This window comes from Sarcophilus harrisii, chromosome 3 (genome assembly GCF_902635505.1).
Source record: "Sarcophilus harrisii chromosome 3, mSarHar1.11, whole genome shotgun sequence".
Classification (NCBI taxonomy): Eukaryota; Metazoa; Chordata; class Mammalia; order Dasyuromorphia; family Dasyuridae; genus Sarcophilus; species Sarcophilus harrisii.
The window spans coordinates 513,820,974-513,846,456 of NC_045428.1; the positions used below are offsets into that span (position 1 = coordinate 513,820,974).

A 25,483-nucleotide genomic window follows, 5' to 3' on the forward strand; every position below is an offset into this window, starting at 1 on the left:
CTGATAATGAGATGGTTCTGCTCACCTAAGTCAGACTGACTATATACCCTTTATTCCACATTCTCTCCTGACTTTAGCTCCCAACTCCCAACTCCTTTATCCCCATTTCCCCAATAGGGAAATATTACATCTTTCCCTATATATTGGTACTTTCCTTCCTATCTACAAACACATTTCAATCTTTCAAGTCTTATAAAAAATCCCAACCTTCATTAGATCCTCATATCCTATATATCACTTGTCCTTCTCAACTAAGCTTGAGAAAATCAGTCGTCAACCCTGTACTTCCTTTCCACTAATTCAATCTGCTTTGTCCAAAGTTATTAGTTATCTCTTAATTGCCAAATTTAACACAGTCTTTTCTAATCCTTTTACTTTTGAGCATTCAAATCCTTTAGAGATAGCTGAGTGGTACAATGGATAGAGTATTGGGTCTAGAGTCAGGAAGATTTGAGTTAAATATGGACAAGGTAACATGTTGGCCTCATTTTCTTCAGCTGTAAAATGAAGAGAATAATAGCCTCGACCTCACATGGTTATTATGAGGATCAAATGAGATAATATTTGTAAAAGTGCTTAGTAGATACTGTATAAATGCTTATTCCCTCCTTTTCTCCCTTTTGATCTCTTTTGATTTGTTTGACATTGTTAATCACTTTTCTCCTGGAAAATCTTGGTTCTTCTTTCTGTCTCAAATCCTTTTTAAGTTCCTTTACTGTTTCTTCATCTGTGTCATACCCACTAAATGTGGGTGGCCTTCAAGGCTTCATCCTGGGCCGCCTTTCCCCCCAATATATTCCCATATTGTGGTGATGTCATCAAATTCCAAGGGTTTGTTTATTACCTTTCTGAAGGTGATTACTAGATTTATATATTTAGCTCTAGTCTCTCTAGAACTCCAGCTGTGTATACCAGCTGCTTGTTGAACCTATCAAATTGGATATTCTATAGGCAACTCAAATTCAACATGTTCCAAAAAGAATTCCTTTGTGTCTCCTCCTTGGGTACCCCCAACTCTTCTCTCTCTTGAACTTCAAAATTATTGTTGAGGGCCACTGTCCTTCCACTCACCCAGGTTCACAATCCTCTACATCATCTGAACTTCTTTATCCCATTGTCGAGTCTTTTTCCAAATTTTAAAATTTCTTTACATCTTTCACATGACTCTTCACTCATACAACTATCAGCCTACTTCCTGTTCTTATCGGCTCTCACCTGATCTATTGCAGTAATCTTCTAGAGGGCATCCATGACTAAGTTTCTTTTCATTCTAATTCTTCTTTCACTTCTCAAATGATTTTCCTAAAACACAGAATTGCCCCTCAATTTACTCTATGGATTCCTATTTCCTTCAAGATCAAATATACTCCTTTGGCATTTAAAACTCTTAATTGGTTCTTTCCTATCTTTCCCAGCTACTATTTTCTATACATTCCATTATCTGTTTATATTGGCCTACTTGCAATTCTTTATAGGTGACTTGGAGATTCTTGTCTCTGTGTCTTTGCCCTGGATTTCCCCATGCTTGAAATATTTTCCTTCCAGTCACTGATTTAAAATCCCTGGCTTCTTTTAAGATTGATATCAAGTGCCACCTCTTCTAAGAACTTCTTTTCTGGTCTTAGGTATTTCTGTGATCTTTTTAAAGATTACCTTCCTTCTATTCTTTATCTTTTATGGTTTCATTTCTATGTTGTCCACTCCTTCTTGAGGGCAGGGACTCTTTAAACATTTTCTTTGTTTCCCCAGTTTTCCTCATGTCCAATGCTCGAGAGACATGATAAATGCTTGTTGATTGATTAGTAAAATTTAGATGATATGGTAGAAGATATATTTGTAGATGGAGAGTTTATTTTATAGAGTTTTCTCTAAATTCTTGAAGGTTTTACTAGTGAAGCATAGATTCTATGTAGTTATCTTATACTGAAATGGCTTCTTGTCATGCTTGATGCTGTCAGCTTTTGATCAGCTTACCTAACTAACCACGAGGTTGGCCGTAGGGTCATAAATTATATTTTCAGATATTTTGATCCTTAGAAATACAAATGGATCTTTTGGACTCTTGCTTCTGTGACAGTGATGGACTTTGGGATCAGAAAAGTACTAAGGAACACAATTTAAAATTATACGTGTCTTTGATCTCATCTTACTTTTAATGGGATGGAAAGACTTTACATCTATCTGAAAAGTCAGGAAGATATTGTTTCAAATTTTTCCCCTTAAGCCTGTTGACTGTATGACCTTGGGCAACATTTAACCTCACATTGCCTTAAATAGGTAGCTGTATAATTTGAAATACAGTTGCTGATCTGCATTGGAAGAGGGGTTTTTCATATATTGATTTCATATATTAATAAATAACATATCTGATCCAATAAAGATTTTTAATTTGTTTTATAACCAGTAAGTTAGCATAATAGCTAGGGAACTAACTTACACATCCCTGTTACACAACAACACATCCCTGTTGACATCTCACTATAAATGTGGTTTGGGTTCAAGAAATTAAAGCAGCTAGTTACTTGTACACTATTCAGGAGTCTCATGCTCATGTCACAAAGAATATTGAAAAAAGAATTGAAGAATGGATGTGACGAGCAAAAATCATCAAAAGTAAAGTAGACTTTATTTATAGATTGGAAGAGATGAATAGATGTGGATCCAGTTCATCATCAGCTCAGTCTGCTGTCTGATAATGTATTAGAATAATTATTATTCTAGGTAGAAGAATTAGAATAAAGGTTATATTTGCCAAATTAGAAGATAGATAATGATGACAGGATACCATGCATGGACATATTAATTTTACTTGGATTTATTTAACCAGATTATTGACTTGGGGAAATGGATAAAAGTAAAGTAATTGATTCAAACTGATAACTTAAGAAAAATTGAACTAGTGTAATAGGATTGCCACAGTGAGGAGATTGAAAACTTATAACATGCCTTATCCCTCAAATATTTATCTCCTTGTAAGAATGTGAGAGCCAAAGATACCATAGAATACAAATTTATTGAAAGTGACAATGGCAATTCACAAGCAGTTATCTCAAGAAAGAGTGAAAGGCATTTGAGGAGAGAGTGACTCCAAAGAGAGCTTGGCAGGAGAACCAACTTAAACCAGATAAACCTGTTAGAATTTGTATATAATTTTAAAAAAGCAACAGAAACTCAAAGAAGGGAAGATTCTAAAAGAATGTAAAAGATCCTAGATGATACACAGTTCTGGGGTCATAAATAACTTATAAATAAATGCTTATTGACTGAATTTTATTAAAAAGGGAAACTGAAGATGTTAGGAACTGTTACAGCCCATTCTTATAGCCTCTATCTCTTCCAATTCTTAAATTTATGCATTTATAAATAAGGCATAGAGAATGTCATATTCCATTGTCCCTTATTTATTGAATTTTTAAAAAGTTGACATCATTGAACAAAATGCAGTCTTGAAGGTTTTCATAAAACCAAGTATCTTCAAAATATATTATAAAAATAGGGCAAGATTCTGCTTATGTAATGTGTCTACTGAATAATTTGATATTTTGACTCACTGTTGCATAAAACAGAGAACTATATACTTACCTTGGTCATGGAAAGTGTTAACACAAAAAGGCTAAGCAAATTCTCTAAATGTTTTTATTCAGAGATGATAGTTTGTTAATTATTCAAGAGAAATTTGTTTAACCAACATTAAAAAATCAGTCTATGATCAATTGAGTATTCCTCAGACTGATAACAGCCATCTTGTTAGTCCATCTGCATAGTTGTTTTGAACAGGTACTATATATAAATAATACTAGGCTATCAAAGCAAAACTTTTTTACTCTATTCTTTACTGATTTTAAAAATCCTCACTCCTAGAGCAGAGTGCTTCCTTTTCTTTTTTAAAAATAGTTTTGTGTTTTTCCATAAACATGCAAATATAGTTTTCAGTGTTTAACTTTCCAAATTTTTCTCCCAGTCTCCCTTCTCCCCAAGACAGCAAGCAATTTGAATATAGGTTAAATGTGTGCAGTTCTTCTAAATATATTTCCATATTTGTCATGCTGTACAAGAAAAATCAGATCAAAAGTGAAAAAGAGAAAAAAGAAAACAACAACAAAGAAATGAAAATATTATTCTTTGATCCATATTCAGTTTCCATAGTTCATCTGTATCCAGAGATGGCACTTTATATCACAAGTTTATTGGAATTGCCTTGAATCTCCTTATTGTTGAAAAGAACCAAATCTATCACAGTTGATCATCACATAAACTTCTTGTTGTATACAATGTTCTTTTGGTGATGCTCACTTCACTTAGAATCAGTTCATATTCTTTTCATTCATATCTTTTCAAGCTTTTCTGAAGTCATCCTGCTGATGGTTTCTTATAGAACAATATTTCATTACATTCACATACCGTAATTTATTCAGCCATTCCCCAACTGATAAACAAATGCTCAACTTTCAGTTATTAGCCCCTACAAAAAGGACTGCTACAAACATTTTTGCACATGTAGTCCTTTTCCCTTTTTTATAATCTCTCCGGCATACATGCCCTGGGTCAGAGAGTATGCACAGTTTTACATGCCTTTCCAAACAAGCAAAACCTTTAAAAACAAATGTTTTCCCAGTGATGTCATATGGCAGCAACTATAATATACAATTTCTGAAGTATCTAAACTTCAAGTGAACTAAAATGGTTAATATTATAAGTAAGTTGTATGTCATATTATAACAATTTGTGCATAAAAGATATTAAGGATGCATATGGGAATAAGAGATAAAATAAAATGATCCTGTATTAAAAATAATAGATGGATAACCCAAGTACTCATTGGTTTCCTCAAGATAATAATACTGCCAGAGGAAAACTTGTAGAAGTAGTTGTTTACATATGTAAATAAGGAGTGGAGGGATATGAATTTTAGAGAAAGGAACTCCACAGTCATTAGAAATTCAGAACAAATGGCAATTTTGCCTTTTCATGTAACATAATTTTACTAACAGAAGGTTTATATTCATATTTATGTGGTTTTTATAATGTTTAAGTATGTCTTTAGTTCCAGGTATAATGTATGTATTGTATTTGAAGTTTAAATGTGAAAGACAATTATTATTTGTTTCATTAGCATTTTTGGAAAACAAACTGGATTACATCCATGATATGAATTTTAATTTATATGATTTAAGCATCTTTCAGATTGAAATGAATACTTTTGTTATAAGCATAGATTTTTCTCTTTTTGTTAGAAGGAATGTAGTTATTTTAAAAATCCTCAGATGATAATAAAACTGCTTTTTAACATAAGCTTCATCTTTTCCCAAAAGAAATCAGATAAAAAAAAAAAAACAAAAAAAAGCAAGGTTGTTACAGAGGATGGCAGCTTCTCCTTTGTTGATTCCCACCTCCTTGAGGAAAAATACAGCTCTTCAAATCTACAGTGCTACTTTGGGATTGAGACCTAACCCTAAAAGAGGAAAATATTAAGGATCATTAGAGAGTAAACCCTTTCCACCATGGATGTACTCGGTCTTAATTCACTGTGTGACTAAAAGTCATGTTTTCGGTTTGTCTCACCACATCATAATTCTATCCCTTATCTATAGTTTCTGTTTAATACTGAAATTTTCCACTTGATTCAGGAATTAGGTATTTTCCAGGCATTCCTCATGATCCAAGAGGCTTAGTCTTTATTTGTTTGCTTAGAATCTCCCTTTTTCTCCTTTTTAAAAAATGTTTTGTTGATATTCTTCTCTTGTCACTGTCATCTTACCAGTAACTCTTCTCTACCACCTTTCCCCTTCCTTTGCCCAAAACCACATAGGAGGTAAGTGACAAAGGAAGGTTTGAATTCTGCTTTTTGATTCCAGAACACTACAGTTTCATCAACTTAGTGTCACTGCCCACATTTCTTTTCTACTATAGAAAGTTACTCCTTCATAATGCCACTGTGATCCGCTTTTGTTCTTATATAGCTCATGCTTGCTCCAGGAACACTTAAATCTCCATGGTTTTGTCTCCTGCCATCCCTGGTGGTTCTTTTTCTGCAGAGGTCTTAGTCTCTATGTATTAACTACTACTCTTCTTTTCTCTCAGTTCTTACAGTGATTGCTGTAAAGTTTTTAATTACCAGGATCATATGTAAATTAAGGTAAAGGAGATCCCCTTAGGTAGAAATCTCAAATTGGCTGATTATGAGTTTGTAGATCCCACCATGCCTTTATTCTCATGGCTTGCTGGCATTTTTCCATTGGAAGATGGGCATACAGCAGAGTCCCGGAGAACCACTCCATTAAAGGCCTCACCTTTTAAACAAGGACTTTATATGATAGTCTATATTCTTTACTAATCTTTAGGTTTCAAATGAGGAGTATATTAGATTGTCACCACCTTTGCAGTAAGTGAAGTGAAGTAGGCCTTCTGGAAGCAGAGAGTAATCATCAGTGGTTTTTGAAGTCTGAAACCAAGAAGTGTATGTATGGTCTTCAGAGCATAAGTTTTTGATAGCCAAGATTCAAGATTTCATAGAATCTTAGAATTGAAAGGATACTAAAAGATTATTTCAACCCTTGTGCTTTCTCTACCATTTTAGAAATAAGTGGAAATAAATTATTCTGTGACTAGTTAAGAATTAGTAAGGAAATATGATCATTTATCTTAGAAATTTAATTTGCTTTTACAAATTGCTACAAAGAAGAGTATCATAGGTATAAATTTTGATTTAAAGATATATTAAGACTTTTGGGATATGCTGTATTTAATGTTTGCTTATAAAATTAGCTTAAGTATAATGGCTGTAAAAATCAGCTTAGTATGATAAGCTACACAGCTAACTCTAGAGCCAAGAGGACTTGGGCTCAAGTTCTGTTCTCTTAAACATATTGGTTATGTGACCTTGAGCAAGTAATTTCTCTTTTCTTTGCTCTAGGCATTTCTCTTAGAGATTAGATTGAACAGAAGGTATCAACCTGCATTGGTAAGAGTTTTCCTTATTTTGGAATTCTCTGTATCATTGAAATCACAGGTCCTATTACTATCTTTGTTCTATAATTTGCTTGAATAAAGAGGTTTGTTTTGGCTCTGAAACTTTGTGATATAAATCTGGTAGGCTTATACCTCTCAAATCTCAATGGAAAGCCTTATAGGGCTAATTTATAACCATGCTACAGTCTCACCCTTTGGTTGCATATTAAAATTGTGGTGAATGTGAGCAAATTCCTGAAGTTCTAGAACTGCCAAAATTATCAGATAACTGCTATGAAATTTGATGGTATTTGACCTTTGTGGGAAGAATCTGCAAAGTATTACAGAATGTCCTGGCTGTCGTCTGGTCCTTCAGTTCTTTCCAGATCTACTAGGTTGAATGGCAAAAGCAAGTCAGATAGTTTCCTTGGTGCTTTGGTGTAAACTGTGCAGGAACTGAGATGAAATTTACCATGAGGATTTTCTTTTATGTTGGCAATTTTCTCAGTGGCAGGGTAGCTTCAATTTTATTAATGACATCCATTTGGAAGAAATGGAATTTAAAAGGCTACTTTATACATACACTGGCCATTCCATAAATTAAGAAAAACTTGTAGTTAGAAACTAAGTAAGTTTTCTATCGATGCCAAAGTATTCTTTTCTAGATTTTGAAATATCAGTTCTATTAAATTTTGACTTTTATTATACTTGACATTTTGTCATAGGCTTGGGACTTTAATCCATTATTACTTATGTCAGAAATTTAGAAAGTAGTAGTATATACAGGCCATGCTACTAAAACTATTATCAAACTTGGAAATCCAATCAGAATTGAAATGGTATGCAAACTTATAAGTCTGTTTAATTTAAACATCTTTCCCATATCTATGTTGAATATGAGAAGCCAAAAACTGTCAATTTTAGGTTTCCTTCTGTTATGACCAAATCATAGTCATCATAGAATGATGATCTTCAGAAATAAGAAAAATTTCAAAACTTTTTATTCAGAATTTAAATAGGAAAAAATTTTATTCATTATTCATAACTGAAGCAATATATACATGGTTGCCTAATACATCCTATTTGTTTTTTTTATCTAGATGACTATAATCTTCTAACACCTGAACTCTCCCTCTGCAATGATCTTACCCATGCAGAGATATATATTTGAAGAGTTCATAAAAACAACATCCACATACTTTTTCATACCCTAAAAGCTTTCAACCTAAAACCTTCCTTTTCTCTGTAGGTTGACTATTTGTAAAGTGTCTCAAGATACAAAGAGGAAATGGCTCAATGTCTCAGGCAGGGAGAGTTCCAGATGGGGCAGCGCAAGTGCCATCTACAGTGGAAAATTGTATGAAGGATGGGAAACAGAAGAGGCCAAGATTGGAGGAGCAGGTGGGGGAGTAGGACATTAGTTCAGATTAAGATAGATGTATCATAAAAGTATTTGTTTTTATGTTTAGCTTTAAAGATCCTTTATATTGTATCCATAATACTCTTCATTACATGATTGTACTTATCCCAGGATGATGAAATAAAAAAGCAACAGTAGAATATATTGCTGTTGGAAGTCCATAGTACAGCCTTAGCTTTTGGCTGTAGTATTCCAGTAAGAGAGATATGACCCATATATTCTCATTGAACCCAGGTTTTTTTTTTTTTTTTAACTTGAATTACAATTGAATTTTTTATGTCATTTAACTTTATTTTAGAGGTACTATTGTGAGATAGTGCGAGAATGTTGGAAACCATTTCAAAGTATTTTTTTCCCCACTCATTTCCACATTATGCTTCTGTGTATTAAAAATTAGAATGCTATTTTATGTGCTAGTTTTTCAAAACCTTCATATTCTCAAGAAAGAAAACTAAGCATTAAAAAGGAATTTTAAAAGAACAACTCTTTGTCATTTCTTTTGAAATTAAAGTTTGTGATAAAGGAGAATTTGGATACCTCTTTTCCATTTTTGAAATTGTCTCTCCCTTTTGTGATACAAATTGATTTTGCTTCTGTGACTCACTGTTCTTTCAGAAATTACTGTTATTGTCATACTCATACGATGAAGATGAAGAATTGCTCCCTTGAGCAGTTACAGAAAAGTAGACAATTTTTAGTTAACTTTTTTCCCCCACTTCTATTTTTATTGTTTGGTTGTTTTTTCCCCCTCAGTGTATAGCTCATGGTCCTTATCCTTATGGTCTCCTTTTCTCCCATGCAAGCTTAGTTTTTAGGAAAGGCTTTTAAAACAATAATGCCTAATTTACTTCTCAAATTTCTATTCCAAAAAATGCATGAATGATGCTTAGAAGAGAGCAACATGGGCTTAGACAGCTATATTTCTTTCTGATGGGGTGATACTTTGGGGGGGAGGAGGGAGAACAAGAGGCATAAAATGGAGAAATTTTATAAATCTGATTTAGTCAGCTGAGTGGCCTTTATTATGTTCCAAATTCTCAGAATGTCACTTAAAGTTTTTACTGTATAATTCAGTGTTAAATATATGCTATTTGTATTCCTTTAATTTTTTTATTTATTAGTCTCATTTCCCAGATTGTAAGCTCCTTTGAGAGTAAGCACCATCAAAGTTTGATATCTCTAGAATACAAAAATATGATTTATTAAATAAATATTATACATCCATATTCAGTTGTACTCTGAAGCTAGATAGCTAGATAGGATAATCCAATTTTAGACTTTTTAAAATAAAAGACCAAACATCTATTAGAAGATGCTAAAACAAATAATAACATTCTTAGTTTAGCTATGTTTTTCTATTAAGATGATATTTAAGATTATAATTTTGATTTTAGTATTTGATTTTATAGCAAAAAGAAAACATTTAAGTTCACATGAGTAAACTTTTTATGTTGAATAAAACATCATTTTAACAGAGCGTCGTTTGATTTGTGTTGTACTGCCTCAAAATTAGATACACCATATTGCGTCTAAACTGTCTATCCTGTCTTTCCTGTCACAGTTTTCAGTATCATAGTGAATGTCTTAGGGATGACATTAAAGTTAAGACAGAAGATAGTCTTTGTCCTTTGACCTCTCTTTGCTGTTGTGAGCATCTAGAATCCTTTTGTGACTTTCAGGCTATATACTTGCAGATTCCATGTTACTAGAGAGTAAGGAGATGAGTTAGTAATACTCTGTATGATGTTTCTTAGAGCCATGAGGGCTTTCTCATGGCCTTGACTTGAAAACAGAATATTTAATTCAAGAATTAATATCTTCTCTATTGAATGGGATTCTGTAGTGACAACTAATCACCAAGCATCTATAAAGCACCTACTATGCAAGCCATTGTGCCAGGTTATAGGAATACAAATGCAAAGAGTGAAATAATCCCTGCCAGCAAAAATCCTTCCCTTAGTCTCAGTGCCTTCTTTGGACTGAGCCCATTTCTCTTGAGTTTTTAAGGGTTTTTAGTGTAAAGATGCCAAGAATCAACACCTATCTCTTTCTGGACACACATTGGTGATCACAATAGAAGCTTTACTCCTTCCCATTTTTGTCTTCCCCTCCCTTCCTATCATAGGAAGCTTTGGATTCTGCTTATTTGACAGAAATAAGCATCTAAGATGTCTCTTTTTATAAATTCTTAATTTGCATGACATTACAAAATAATCCAATTATGTAGAAATACTAAAACTAATCAAAAATAAATTAATTGGGGGCAACTAGATGGTGCAGTGAATAGAACAATAGCCCTGGAGTCAGGAGGACCTGGGTTCAAATATGGCTTCAGATGCTTAATGCTTACTAGCTTTGTGATCTTGGGCAAGTCATTTAACCCCAGTGGGGGGGCCCCCCCAAAAAGTAAATCAGTTATTTTCAAGTTTTTTTTTTGTAAAGTTCACTTATCTGTAAAGCTTAAAAAAATTTAAGTGTGGAAATTTACAACTATATAGTATCTAGTTCTTTGAACTATTTTCCCATAGCCTCATATTTCGATTTTCATAAGCATTTAAGAGTCTTGGGTAAGTAGTTTAGGGTAATAGAATGATGGATTTTGAATATGAAACTTGACTGAATGCTGTGATCTTAGGAGAGTTACCTTTTCTCTCTGGCTCTCAGTTACCTCACCTTTTTGGCCTGTTTCCCACATTTGTAAAATGACGATAATTATTCTACTTTAGGAGGGTTTTGTGAGGAAAGGGCTTTGTAAATCTTTAAACGCTATACAAGTATAATTTTTATTGTTGTATACATTAGAGATGAAAAGCTGTAAGACTGCTATATTATGTAACATACAATATCCATAGCATAAAACATAGCATATATTCCAGTGGAATAATCTAAATATGTAAAAAAAAGATAATTAAAAATTATTCACCAGCATTTGTTAAGTCACTATATTCAGAGCACTATGTTTTGGAAAGCATTTTGTGAATTCCCCCTAGTAGATTGATCATTATGGTTGGCAAAGCCTAACACCAGCATATATGGAGCCACAGAAGTTCTGAGTGGAAAAGATCTTAGGGACCATCTAGTTGAAGCCATCTCCCCAGAAAGAATTTCCTCTATGATATTTGGTCTTTGCTGAACTACCTCTTATGAATATCCACTTATGGATAACTCTAGTTGTTAGGAAGGTTTTCTTGCCATTGAACATAAATTGACCTCATGCAGTTTCTACTTCTTGATCCTGTGTCTGCCTTAAGTAGAACCAACTCTCTTCCAGTTGAAGGGTTCTGATGTTAAAATATAGCAATCAAATTCCCTTTCAGTCTGCTTTTTCCCAGAGCAGGTAATCCCAGAATCCTTGAGATTTCTCCTTTCACCATCTTCTCTAGATGCAGTCTAGCTTATCAATATCATTTCTTAAGTGACAGGAAGCTAGATAATGGAGTAGATAGAATCCCTGGAGTCAGGGAGACACATCTTCTTGGTTCAGATCTGACCTCAGATACTTACTAGTTGTGTGACCCTGGGCAAGTCACTGAATGCTGTTTGCCTCAGTTTCCTCATTTGTAAATGAAGTAGAGAAGGAAATAGCAAATCTCTTCAGTATCTTTCTCAGGAAAACCCCAAAGAAAGCCACAGAGAGTTGGGCATGACTGAAAACAAATAACAACAATGTCCAGAGTGGAATATAGTACTGGTGTAGTCTCAACAGTATTTAGCTCTGCAGGACTATCTGCAATACTATCTTCTTGGATGTTAATAGCTACTTTTATGCACCCTAAAATCATATTTTGAATTTAATTGTATTACATTCAACCTAATGGTCTATCCTGGTAAGGCTAGATCTTTTTGTATCCTGATTTTGGGGATATCCAGAATGTTAGTTATTCTCTTAATCTTTGCTTCATTTATAGACTCTGTTGGTAGTTGATTTAAATCATCAATACTTGATACAAATGTTAAATTGCTTAGGGCCAAGCATAGATCCCTGGGATTTCTGTTGGAAACCCCTTTTCCAGGATAAATCTACTATTTGGTGAGTTGTCTGGGTTTTCCTTTTTAAGTCTTTTCAACTAGGTCTGAATCCATCTGTTATCTAGGCTACATCTCTCCCACAAGAATAACATTAAAGACTTTTATCAGCTTGAGTTGAGAATGAAAACTAAGATTAGTTTACATTTAGTGATCATCTAAAATTTATAGTAAGAGGATGTGACTTAGAAACATAGTGGACAGTCAGGTTTAGATGTTTGGAAAATAAAGCATTAACTTAAAAAAAAATGATTTTTATTATTTACTTATTATTATTATTATTATTATTTTTGAAGAGGCAAGGAGGCCTGTCTATAAAACGATCAGGAAGACTGGATTAAAATCCAGGCTATTACTAAGTTTATCTTTGTGACCCCAGGAAAATAATTTAATCTATAATTTTCTAAATTATGGAATTACCTCTGAGATGGTGGACTAAGTTATCTTTCATTGAACCTTGAGTATTAATTAGCATATGGGCAGTCTAAAAATTTACTTACCTAGATTAAATACAGGATAGTAAAAAATGTTTGACGTTGACCAAAATTCATGAGGACAATTTAAGTATCTTTTGTTTAGAGGAAGATTCCCAATGAAAAGTTATGTAACATTATGTAGATTTAGAAAATTATCCTATAGACCTGCTATTTTTTTTTTTTCTCTAGAATCATATATGTCAGACTCAAAAGGAATTTGAAAAAAAAATATTTTTTGGTGTAAGAAAACCTTAAAAACTTTTGGGGGTGCTTTCAAAAAGAAATAATAGACTAGTGTTCTAAAAAAGTGTTCTTTATTTACTTATATATATATATATATATATATGTCATTTTTATCATGTTACGCAAATCTAATATATATGTATGTATACATATATAGAGAGATATAGATCAGCATCATAAACATAATCCTATACTTGCTATATTTCTTTCAGGAGAAGGCAGCCAGCATCCTTTTGGAACCATGAGTATTACCCGTACTCCAACTGTTGCACAGATTGGCATTTCAGTGGAATTACTGGATAATTTGGCCCAGCTGACTCCTGTGGGCAATGCTGCTGTATCATCTGTTGATTCATTCACTCAGGTAATATGATGAAAATAGAAAACAATTTAGCATACTTCAAACTTAAGCCTTTTGACTGTACAAATATCAACGTTTTTAAAAAATCCTCAGATATTAGTTACTAACCTATGTCTTTAGAAACTGGTCCCACCAAGTATTTGATCAGTTAAGAAATAGCCATTTTGAGTATTAATTTTTTAGATAGGAAGATTAGGTAACTGAATTAGTCTTTAAGTGGAATGTTCTCACAGCTAACATTTACACAAACCTGTTAGGGTCTGTGACCCATGAATCTCCGACATGTTATAAAGTCCTGTGCATCAGAGTGCATGAGTGCTCTGTTTTAACTGTGGAGGGGAAAACCAGTAATATTTTTTGTCTACTTGAGATAAAAACACTAAAAATGCATTCTATTTTCAAAATTAGAATAGAAAAAAAGGATTTAAATATTTTGAGTATAAAAAAAGATTCTTTTTGTGATATGCTGTCCTATTTATTAGTGAATTTAAAAATTAATAGTATCTAATGCAGATTTACTAAAGAAAACAGCAAATAAGTTCTAAAGTATATGATTAAATTGAATTTATAACATAGTAGGAAAGTATTTCTTATGCTATTATTGATGAAGTTGTATAAATTACATGAAAAATGGGAACATATATGTTTATGATTTATTAGTTTTAAAGAGACAGTGAGTCATAATGGATAGAGTTGACTCTGAAGTGAGGAAAATCAAAATTCAGATATTGCTTTTGACACCTTTTGGCTATGTGATCCCCTGGGCAAATGTTGTGAGTGACTCTGAGATTTAAATAAAATCAGAGAAACAGTCAATCTGCATTGATGAGAAAGTCTTCTACTCTAGTGACATTATAGGTCCAGTCCTTATTCCTATTTATATTAGACTAGGAGTAGAGAGGGACTATTGAGATCATTGGTGAATATGGATCCTTATTCATTTAAAATATTTTTTTCTGTAAAGAATAAAAAATTCAATTTTTCTAATTTAAACTAATTTGATTTTTGCTATCCATCGATTTGCTATCCATAATAGTTAAAATACTTTAGATTTTTTTGCTGTTCTTTCTCACACCTTGTCCTCTCCCTCCCCATTATTTTAGAATTAGTCTCTTCTCTTACCAACATATTTTTGGTATATCTTCTGAAGTTGTTTTCCTAATTCTGTTTTTTGTTTTTTTTTAAAAGAGGATCCTCTGTTCTAAAGTTCTTTATGTTTCTTACAACTAACATTTGACACTGAATTTTTGTTTCGTAGAAAGGAGGAAAAAATGATTTTCTGGTAGTCAAAAAAATAGTACTTAGCACCTGACTTAACTTTCACCTTTGTGTCTTAAGTGCCTTATTTAATTAACTCTGTATTTATACTGTCCTGGTTAAAGCTTTGAAATGATTTTTTCTTTTGTTTGTTCTGAAAGGTTGTAAATATGTATATTTATGTTGGGAACAACATTTTTTCCTTTTTTCTATATGTTCTTGAAATTTATACACTTGGAAGTTGAAACCATTTGAATTATAAAGACAATGCTGGAAAAACACTTTTAACTTCCAGCACAACATTCACAAATCTATCAAAATCTATTCAGGGGAAAGATGCCCACATTTTAAAACTACAACTTTGGGGCATGAATAATAAATAGTTCAAAACCTAATTGTTTGACAAAATAAGAAAGATATCTTCTATTTCATTTCATAAATTAGACATCATTTTAATACCTAAGAAAGTTAAACAGCCAAGTAAACAGTATATTTTTGGCATTGCATAATAATTCATAGGCTATTTATTTGCTTTTCAGTTTACTCAGAAGATGTTGGATAACTTCTATAATTTTGCTTCATCATTTGCTGTGTCTCAGGCCCAGATGACACCAAATCCATCTGAAGTTTTCATTCCAGCAAACGTGGTTCTGAAATGGTGTGTGAAAATATATATTTTCACTTTTAATAACATTTATAAATTTCTTGATTATATATTTGTAAAACCAAGAGAAATGAATTATATTCTATATTGTCAGGAATACAGACTTTGGAGTCAAAGAACCTCTGTTTGAATCTCAAATTAACTATTATCAGAGAACATATCACAGTAGAAAGCACACTCACTTTGGAGTCATGAGACCTGGCTTCAAGTTTGGTCTTGAGATAAATAATCTCTGAGCAGGACCAAATCACTTAATCTTCCTCATTCATAAAGTGAAAGGGTGTGAGCAGATGTTTCTGAGGTGTTTTCCAAATTCAAATCCAGGATCCTATCTTGTGTGCCCTTTAAGTCTCATTTACTCATCTGTGAAATGGATTTACATCAAATAATCTCTAAAATTTCTTTCAATTATATATCTGATGATCCTATGATTGTTCCTGTTTTTTTGTGGATCATGTCTTTTTGCAGACAGACTTTTAAAAATTTTTCTTTGTTTTATCATTAACAATAAATATTCAATGAGTAACTGCTGGTTACTTGCATGACATAAATTTGTTACCATGGAGTTAAAAGAGTACAGTTGTGCTAACCAGACTTATATTATTCACATATCATAACCAGACTCTGCTATAACCACCATGTGTTCAGCACTTTCTCTCACATGTGGTTTCCCATATGCCATTCTGGTATAAGAGCTTGGGAACACATTTAATGAACTGGAAAGGTTTCTCAAAAGCCATTGAGTTCAACTGCACATTGTATGGCTGGAGAAACTGATCCCCAGATAAGAAAAAATGGTTTGTCCAAGGCCACATTTAAACTCAGGCCTCTTATTTTTTAAAGCCACTCCTTTTTCTCCTGAACCATGATGTATTTCTAGTCTAGAGGTATCAAACACTGGTGATGTAATTGGGAAAAATTTAATAAATAAAAATACAGTTATCCCTTCCCCATTACGGTTGCACTAAATTGTGGATTGGCATTACACATTAAATGGAAATGTTGTAGGAATTTTATAGAAGCCATAGAGTAGATATCTAGCAGGAGGCCAGCAGATGACAGAGGAAAAATTTAGAAATGTGATGTTAAAGATTTTTGTTTTGAAGACATATCTAGAAAGACTTAAAATATGATCACATTAATCTTCGCTAAGTGTTTACAATTCAGAAGCAGTAATGATGTGTTAAAATCAGGACATGGTACTTCATGGAATTTTTGTGCTTCTATAATTTTAAGTTGCTACAAAATCTATAGCCATAGGTGATTTCAAGTTCCATGTTTTTTATACTTTGTAGTACAGCATTTTGGAATGAGATAATGTATGTAAAAGCAAAGCACTTTATATATCTAAAAGCTTTATATATATTTTAGCTATTAATAATAATTAGTTATGTCAGCACGAGTGACATACGAGTTGAAAAGAACCTACATTTGGAGTTGAGAAATCTGTCTTCTAATATTACTTCCTGATTCTTATTAGCTATGTAATTATTGATAAGGCACTTAATAAAACAACGAAATTTCTTCATTTGTAAAATGTAGATAATATTTGTAGTAGTTACTTCAAAAGGGGTTGTTTTGAGGATCAAATAAGAAAGTGTATATAAAGTGTTTGTGAACTTTCAAATTCGCATTATTACCACTTTAGTCCCTGATTGCTTTGAATTTGAAATTAAATGAATGCCAGTATAGTTAAAATATCTAATTGTAATTTTTTAATACGTAGTTGCTCCCTCCCTTTTTCCATTTGCTAACTTGTTTTCATTTTCTACTATGCCTTGACTTGTACATAATTTGGCAGATGGTAAGAGATACAATTTTAATTTTCTTACATGTAATTCTGTTTGCTTTCTTTTCTAGGTATGAAAACTTTCAAAGGAGACTAAGCCAGAACCCTCTTTTTTGGAAAACATGATTTAAATAAAGTAATTTTTAAAGGGTTCTGAACCATTGTCATATTTTGGAGATAATAAACCAACTGCTATCTAAAGCATGGGGATAAAGGAATAATGAAATCTAAATGGAAAAACTTCTTTTTAATTAAAATAAAGAAAAAAACAGTTAAATTAAAAACAGAAAATCTAAAATGTCCTCACTGTTGTTTTTTTCTTTACAAATTGAAAAACATATTCGAAAAGAATAAAAGCATTTTATGTGATTTGGTTAAATATGAACTAATTAAAATAGATTTTTAATGTCATGATTTTGATGCCTTTCTGTGTAATATAAAACTTAACTAAAAATGGCATCGCTTATAAATTCTCTTAATTCTATAAATTAAGTTAGTTGTTCCAGATTCAATAAGAAATTATACAAAATTTTTCTTGTAGATTTCTCCCCCTTTAAAAACTTGAAAAAAGATAACTTTTCATGTATTAGAAAGTAAGATGGGCTAGTTTTTTCTTATGATTAAATTAGTCTCAAGTTATGAAAAGTAGCTGTAGTTTTTATATTCTGAAAGCTCATACTTTTTTCTGCATATTTAGTCAAGTTATAATATTCATTAATGAGCAAAATTAATGCTTTCTATGTATGCAGAATACTGAAATTTATTAACTGCATGTTTAGAGTTAGCTTGCAAGGGTCAGAAGGGAGGGAAGAATTGAGAAAAACAACTTTTCTACTTTGAAAAATCTTCATATGCTTTAAAAAAAATACTTTATACACAAATAAATATTGTGTAAGCCAGATTTCTTGATAATTGTTTTTGTGCCTATTTGATGGGAGGGCAACTATGCTTAGAGATTCTTAATGTTAACCAGTCTTTCTTGATAATCCAGTAGAATTGGTGTGGCTATATTTTTGATATAAAAGAATACTTACATATAATACAACATATGACTATGTTTTCTTAAATTAGTTTTAATTAATCTAGGCTTTAATTTCACTATGCCATTCCATAATGGTGTAATTGGTGTTCTTCCATTGTAGACCTTAAATATTTATTCTTTATTATAGAGTGAAGGAAAAGGAAGCTGAGATAGATAGCCTTTAGCACCTAATTGTAGTATTTAGCTTTGGTCCAGCTATAATGATGACTAAGTGAGAAAACTAGTGAGCATCAATTCTTATTATGTTGACATATTTGTTATCTCTATGATATTTAAATATGTAGTTTGAAAATCTTTTCACATAATGTAAAAAAAAATCGGCTTGACTTTTTGCTGGGAAGAATCATAGAAATACCAGTTTCTTGAAATGATACACTTTTGGTTGCCACAAGGGTGAGAGCTATATTTCTGTTGCCAGTGCTTACATGTTTAAGAATAGTACCAAAACCTGTTATTTAAATGTGAAGTCATTAAACTTTTCAGAGGAATAATAAATAAAATCACCCTAATTTTACAGTGCTGATTAGATTTGGTTCTATGGACCATGGGAAAAAAATTTCATATGATAACATTACCTGTCATAGTACCTTTGCACACAAAAGGTAATGGTTTGCTTTTATTTAAAGCATTTGGCATAAATAGAACCTCTCCTGCTGTCCCCCCATATTCTATACCCCTATTATGAGATTTTATTGAAAGTTAAAAAAATAAAGTTACAGGCTGAAAAATATCACTGATTCTGGACTGTGGACTCGTTTTATGTTGATTAAATTTTCCAGAGAAAATATTCACCCTTTCTTTAAATTAATATAGTGCTTTTGTTTTTATTCAAATAGCCTTTTAACCAAAGCCTTTCAATCAGTTCTTGCTTTATGTATATTCACATTATGCAAATTTGACTTTATGTAAAGAATTCTGAAAGAAATCCACATTTCCCCCCAAAAAATCCCACTTTTTTTTTTTTTTTTTTTTTTTAATTGAGAGGCAATTGGGATTAAGTGACTCTTCTGGATTTGAACTCGGGTCCTCCTGACTCCAGGACCTGTACACTGAATAAAGTTGTGCCATTTAGCTGTCCCCCAAAATCACTTATGTTCATTTTACTATATAGTAGTGTATAGTACTATTTTGTCTTCCTTTTTTATTCAAACAAATTGCCTCTTAATCAGAGCATTGTTAGATATAGACAGTTCTTCCATTGTGTACATTCCCATTTGCAAATTTGACTCTATGTAAAGAATTCTGAAAGAAATCCACATTCCAAAAAACAACTGTTAATTTTATTGAACAGTACTGTACTTTCTCTCTGCTCTTGCTTTCTACTAGGGAATAAGGTGTAATGGGCTGAAGCTTGAGTCAATATACTGAGGTTCCAAGCACGTGGGGCTAAATAGAAATTGGACCATACTCTATTAATATATATGCTTGGAGAAAGAATGGCCCCGCCCACTCTTTGTACAAGTCCTGATGTGTTGTATAGGAAATGATGATTTTGGTGGGTGGAGGCAGAGGGACAGGAAGAATGGCGGGGAGAGACTGCTGGCTGGCTTCTTGTTGCAGCTGCTCACATTGCTATCGCGATCCTTCTTCACCTCCACTAAGAATAAAGATCAAAGATTTTCCCCTAACCTGAATTCCTGACTCCGGCTGATTTTAAAATACGCGATCATCACACTAAGGCCTCTCACCTCTGTGTGAAAAAATAACAACCCTAAAACTTCTAAGTAAAATCAGAAAAACTGATGCTCTACTATCGATTGGGGGCATGGCTTAAGATCTTCAACACACAGAGGAGCACCTTTGCCCTTCTTTGACCACACATTAAGGCTCTGTCTTCTGTTCATCTCTGGTAGTTATTGTGTTGGTCCTCTCCTGCCCTACAGGTTGCCAGTCCTCTCCTATCTGTGTCTGATCTCAGTTCCCACAATGTTGTTCTTCTTGATTCAAGTTGACTCCCTTTCCATCCTGGTCTTGGCCCCTTTGTGGTCCTCCTCCTGCTCTTGCTTCTGTGTCCTCTCCTACCTGCCCTAACTTTGTGCTGGTCCTTCCCCCCAGGTTTGTTGTCCCTTTCCTACCTCTCTCCCTCATTTTTCCAGGTCTGCTTACAGATTTGCATTACATAAAAATTGCTTTACAAGAGGTTTGCAGAACTTACATAAATTGTAGCTTTAAATCAAATAATTCAACAGGTAAAGTACTGCTGATTGCATCACATCAGCACTACATATGTGTTTGTTGGGCATAGAAACTTAAAATTTTGGGAAGGTTGTCCTTAGAGTAGTGTTCTTTTTTGCCACAAGAACCATCTCTTTCCATTAGGATTGAGGCATGTATGAGTGTGTGTTTGTGTATGGTAATCATAAGTTGTCTTTATTATTTTTCAAGGCCTTGAGGATCAACACAAGTAAAACATTAAGATGCAAACAGAAATGTTATCCCAGGCATAATCTTGTTTCAATGATCTGATAGGTATAGACTCTCTCAAAGTTCCAATGTAAAGAATTCTCTGTCTTTTACTTACTCAATATCCCCTTTCTTCCCAGGCCTCCAACACACTCAGAACACTTCTGCTAATCTGTTTCCTGGAGCATTCTGCTGGTTAGGTGGCACTCTTCACCTTAACATTGCTTATTCAAAGGTTTCTTGAACTCCCTCTGGGGATCCTTCATCTTCTGATCTGCCTGGCTCATGACTGTTGGCTCCCTGACCTAGATTCTCTGTTTTTCTATTTTGTTTTTATGTCAGCTATATTTTAAAGAAGTTTTGTTGATCTATTGTTTTTATATCAGCTATTTCTCTTCCCATTGAATTTTTGATTCAAGGAAAACCAGCTGATGTCTTGACTCTGACAGCAAATGCAACATTCCATTTCTGCCATCACCACATGGTGGTGGATACTCCTGGATGAGATTAGTCACTGTAATTATTCATGTTTTGTGTAAAACTAAAAATTTGTGTTTTAGTTACACAGTAGTGTGGTTTTCTTCTATTATTGCAATCTTTGCCTACAGTCTCCAGTTTTCTTTGCTTTGTATCAGTTCATACAAGTCTAATTATGTTTTCTGAATTCTACACATTCTGTTAGTTGCATATAAGTTTATCCAACCATTCTTCAGTTGATGAGCACCCACTTTAGCAGTTTTTTTCTTTTTTTTCCTGAGGCAATTGGGGTTAAGTGACTTGCTCAGGGTCACACAACTAGAAAGTGTTAAGTGGCTGAGGCCAGATTTGAATTTGGGTCCTCCTGACTTTAGGGCTGGTGCACTATCAGTGGATAGTGCTGCCTAGCTGTCCCATTAGCAGTTTTTTCTTGTACAAAAAAATGTGCTACTTTTAGGATGGAATTGCTGCCAGGTGGTGCAATGGATCAAAGCCGGAGCCCAAGGCCAGGAAGATTGCTTCAGAAGTTAAAATTGGGCTTTTTGAACTTTCTGGCTGTCACCTGGGAAAGTCATTTGACCTCTGCCTCAGGTTTTTTTTTGTTTTTTGCTGTAAAATAAGCTGGAGAAGGAAGCAGAAAGCCACCGGCAGCATCTCTGCTAAGAAAACTTCAAATAGAGTCATGAAGACTTGGACATAACTGAAAATGACTGAACAACAACACTTTTAGAATATATGGAGACCTTGGTTTTTTTTAAGTTCCTTGGGATATATGCCATCTATCCTGCAGTGGAAATCCATGGTATATCTCCTAGCCTTTCCATTATTCAGGATTGTAGAACCATAGATGAGAGCTACAATGTTTATTTCATAGATGGTACAGAGGGGAGATGATTTTGCCACAGCCACAGAGGTCATAAATAACTCAGATTGAAAGCTTTTCTTTAATTATATTTATTCTGTTTACTCATATATGCATGTAAATTATCTCTCCCAATAAAAAGTTTCTTCAGAGAAGGACTGTTAGACTTTTTGTATCCTTAGTGCTTAACACAGGGCTTGGCACATAGCTGTTACTTAATAAATGCAGACTTAGTTTCTATATCACACTGCCTTTAAAGAGTTTGTTTTAAGAGAGAAAGATAAATCCCTAAGAAGGGAAAAATTAGGAGGATGCTACCTGTCTCTTCCCTCCTAGGAAAGGGAAAATAAGGGAGAAGAATTTCTGGGAATTTGCTTTGGTGAGGTGCATTCACCCTAATCAAGCATCTGTGGTGTGCTCTCTGCAATTGGTGCATGATGGTCATGGAAATAGGAATGGTTTAGAGAACAGTAGTACCAGACAGGCATTTACTAAGGGTCTAATGTGAGTACAGTACGGTGCTAATTTCATTGGTGGGTGTCGGGGGGAGGTGATCCTGATTTTGTGTAGATCATAGTGTGTGTGTGTGTGTGTGTGTGTGGAATGTTCTCCACACAATTTCCATCATATAAACCTGAAATTTCTCTCTCTTTTGCCTTCAGATGGCAGTAATGCACGGTTTAAGAAAAATGATGACCTCAGATGGTATATATCCTGAAAACAATGGGATGTAGGGTTATTGACTTAGAGCTGGAAGTATTTTTCAAGTCTAGTCCAACTCTTAATGTTATAAATGAGTATAATGAGAACCAGAGAAGTGTCTGCGGTGAGGTTTGAACGTATGTCTTTACGGCTTTGTCTACTCTGTTCTTGGGTTATTTTGGAGAATAGAAGTTGGAGAAGAAAACAGTAATATGGGACAAAGTTCTGGTATTTTTAAAGCACTGTCAGATACCTAAAAGTATACATCGACAAAATCAAAATGGCAAAAATTAAGATATAATGAAACTGTTGTCCTTTTATGCAAGTTAAATTTATGGAATCCAAGGATCATAGTTTCTTAGCATAGGAGGAATCTTAGAGGTCATATAACCTTCCCACCTTTTCATAAATAAGGAACTGAAACTCAGAGACTAAGTACATTTGCCCAAGTTCATGTAGCCAGTGAAAGACAGAGCATAGATTTGAAGTTAGGTCCTTCAATTTGAAATCCTAATGCCCTTATTTCTACTCATTCCATCAGCTGCAGTGCAAAATTCCTTCATGGAGCATCATGTGACTCTGATGTTTTGAAAAACTTGCAGCTGGTTTGGAAAGGATAGTTTGAATCTTTGTTTTTGGGACCCCCATGGATTTCTTTACTATATAATTCTTCTCCCTGCCCCACCCCAGTTGCCATTTCCATCATTCCATTCTGGGGGTGTGTATGTGTGTGTTTAAAATTCTAGAGTTGACATTTTGGAGAGTAGTTTGGAACTATGCTCAAAAAATTATCAAACTGTGCATATCCTTTGATCCAGCAGTGTTACTACTGGGATTATATCCCAGAGATTATAAAGAAGGGAAAGGGACCTGTATGTGCACCAATGTTTGTGGCAGCCCTTTTTGTAGTGGCTAAAAACTGGAAACTGAATGGATGTCCATCAGTTGGAGAATGGTTGAATAAATTGTGGTATATGAAAATTATGGAATATTACTGTTCTATAAGAAATGACCAACAGGATAATTTCAGAAAGGCCTGGAGAGACTTACATGAACTGATGCTGAGTGAAATGAGCAGGACCAGGAGATCATTATATACTTCAACAACAATACTATATGATGACCAGTTCTGATGGACCAGGCCATCCTCAGCAACGAGATCAACCAAATCATTTCTAATGGAGCAGTAATGAACTGAACTAGCTATGCCCAGAAAAAGAACTCTGGGAGATGACTAAAAACCATTACATTGAATTCCCAATCCCTATATTTATGCACACCTGCATTTTTGATTTCCTTCACAAGCTAATTGTACAATATTTCAGAGTCTGATTCTTTTTCTACAGCAAAATAACGTTTTGGTCAGGTATACTTATTGTGTATCTAATTTATATTTTAATATATTTAACATCTACTGGTCATCCTGCCATCTAGGGGAGGGGGTGGGGGGTAAGAGGTAAAAAATTGGAACAAGAGGTTTGGCAATTGTTAATGCTGTAAAGTTACCCATGTATATATCCTGTAAATAAAAGGCTATTAAAAAAAAATAAAATTCTAGAGTTGAAAGACTCCTCTATAAAAACTTAGGAGGCATGCTTCTCAAAACTTAGGGTGACACAAATAGTAATAACAACTCCTATTTCTATAATGCTTTAATATTTACAAAATGTTCTCTCAAAAACCCTCTGAGTGAAGTAGTATAAATATCATAACTCTTGTTCTAAGGCTCACAAAGAGGCAAATTCTACTTTGATCACATAAACTACTAAGTGTCAGAGTTAGGAGTTAACCTAATCTTCTGGCTCTGAAATAAGTCCTTCTCCATCATGTCTAGGTGGCTCAAACCAAGTCACTCTGCATGGGTCTGCTTCTAGCCAAATATATCATGTGACCATTTGTTCAGAGGACCATGTAATCACATCAACAGTCTTTATGAAAAGAAATATTTAGGCAATAGAACAAATATATTAAAATAGCCATGAAATTTCTACTTAAAGATCTCTGGATTTAGATGATGTAGAAAGTCCCTTTCAAGTCTAAGATTCAATGGTACTCCTGTTTTGATCATAGAGCATTAATAATAGCATTAATACAACATTTTTAAGTTTGCAAAGCATTTTACACAAGTTAGTTGTGTAACACCTTGGGAGGTAGATGCTATTATTCCTCATTTTACAGATGAGGATTTAACCTCAGAGAGGATTTACCTTTGCCTAGAGTTACATGATATCTGAGCCAGCCTTCAAATTCAGTTCTTCCTGAATCTACCTGCTGTGCTGTCCATGTTGCTTTCTGCAGTAGGTTGTAGTGATTTAATTTAGTGGAAAGTGTCTAGAATCCAGAGTCTAAGACTGGGCTTTCAAACCTCAGTGACCAGTTTAACTTTCAGTCATCTGTAAAATGGGAAGACTACACTAATTGATTGCTGAGATCCTTTCCAGCTCTAAATCCTGGCACGAAGACTAGAGTATCCCATGCAAATATGTATGAGGGCACTTTACTTTTTTGCCATGTTAAGATATCTTCAGATTTATACCTGAAATTGTATATTTAAATGATGCAAAGTTTGGCATTAATGGTATTTTTTTTTCCTCTGATATTTTCAGGAAAAATAATCTTGGTGATAAGTGAGAATTTCTTGTATTACCATTTTGCTCTTTCAATGAGAGTCTAGAAACTAGGATATTGGTTTGTTTGGTTTTTTGGGGAGGTTTGTTTTTTGAAAACAGAATGATAGCATCAGTTCTGGCAATTCCATGAACTTTAGTTTTGTTTTGTCCAGCCTTGTACTTTCATTAATATTGGTAATCCCC

At 33.6% G+C, this 25,483-nt stretch overlaps 1 protein-coding gene across 2 annotated transcripts in view; it reads left to right on the forward strand.

Annotated features, from left to right (window-relative positions):
* The window catches only part of HIKESHI (heat shock protein nuclear import factor hikeshi), a 35,324-nt gene extending 17,856 nt beyond the window's left edge, over positions 1–17,468 (forward strand). Inside the window, exons 2-5 of one of the 2 annotated variants that reach the window (XM_031961898.1) lie at positions 8,198–8,349; positions 13,326–13,477; positions 15,271–15,389; positions 17,256–17,468. In XM_031961898.1, coding sequence (XP_031817758.1) covers positions 8,198–8,349; positions 13,326–13,477; positions 15,271–15,389; positions 17,256–17,310 — 478 coding nt within the window. In that variant the 3' untranslated portion in view covers positions 17,311–17,468. The remainder of the gene's footprint in view (positions 1–8,197; positions 8,350–13,325; positions 13,478–15,270; positions 15,390–17,255) is intronic. The other variant, XM_003764595.3, reaches the window with a different exon arrangement.
* The last annotated feature ends 8,015 nt before the right edge of the window (positions 17,469–25,483 follow it).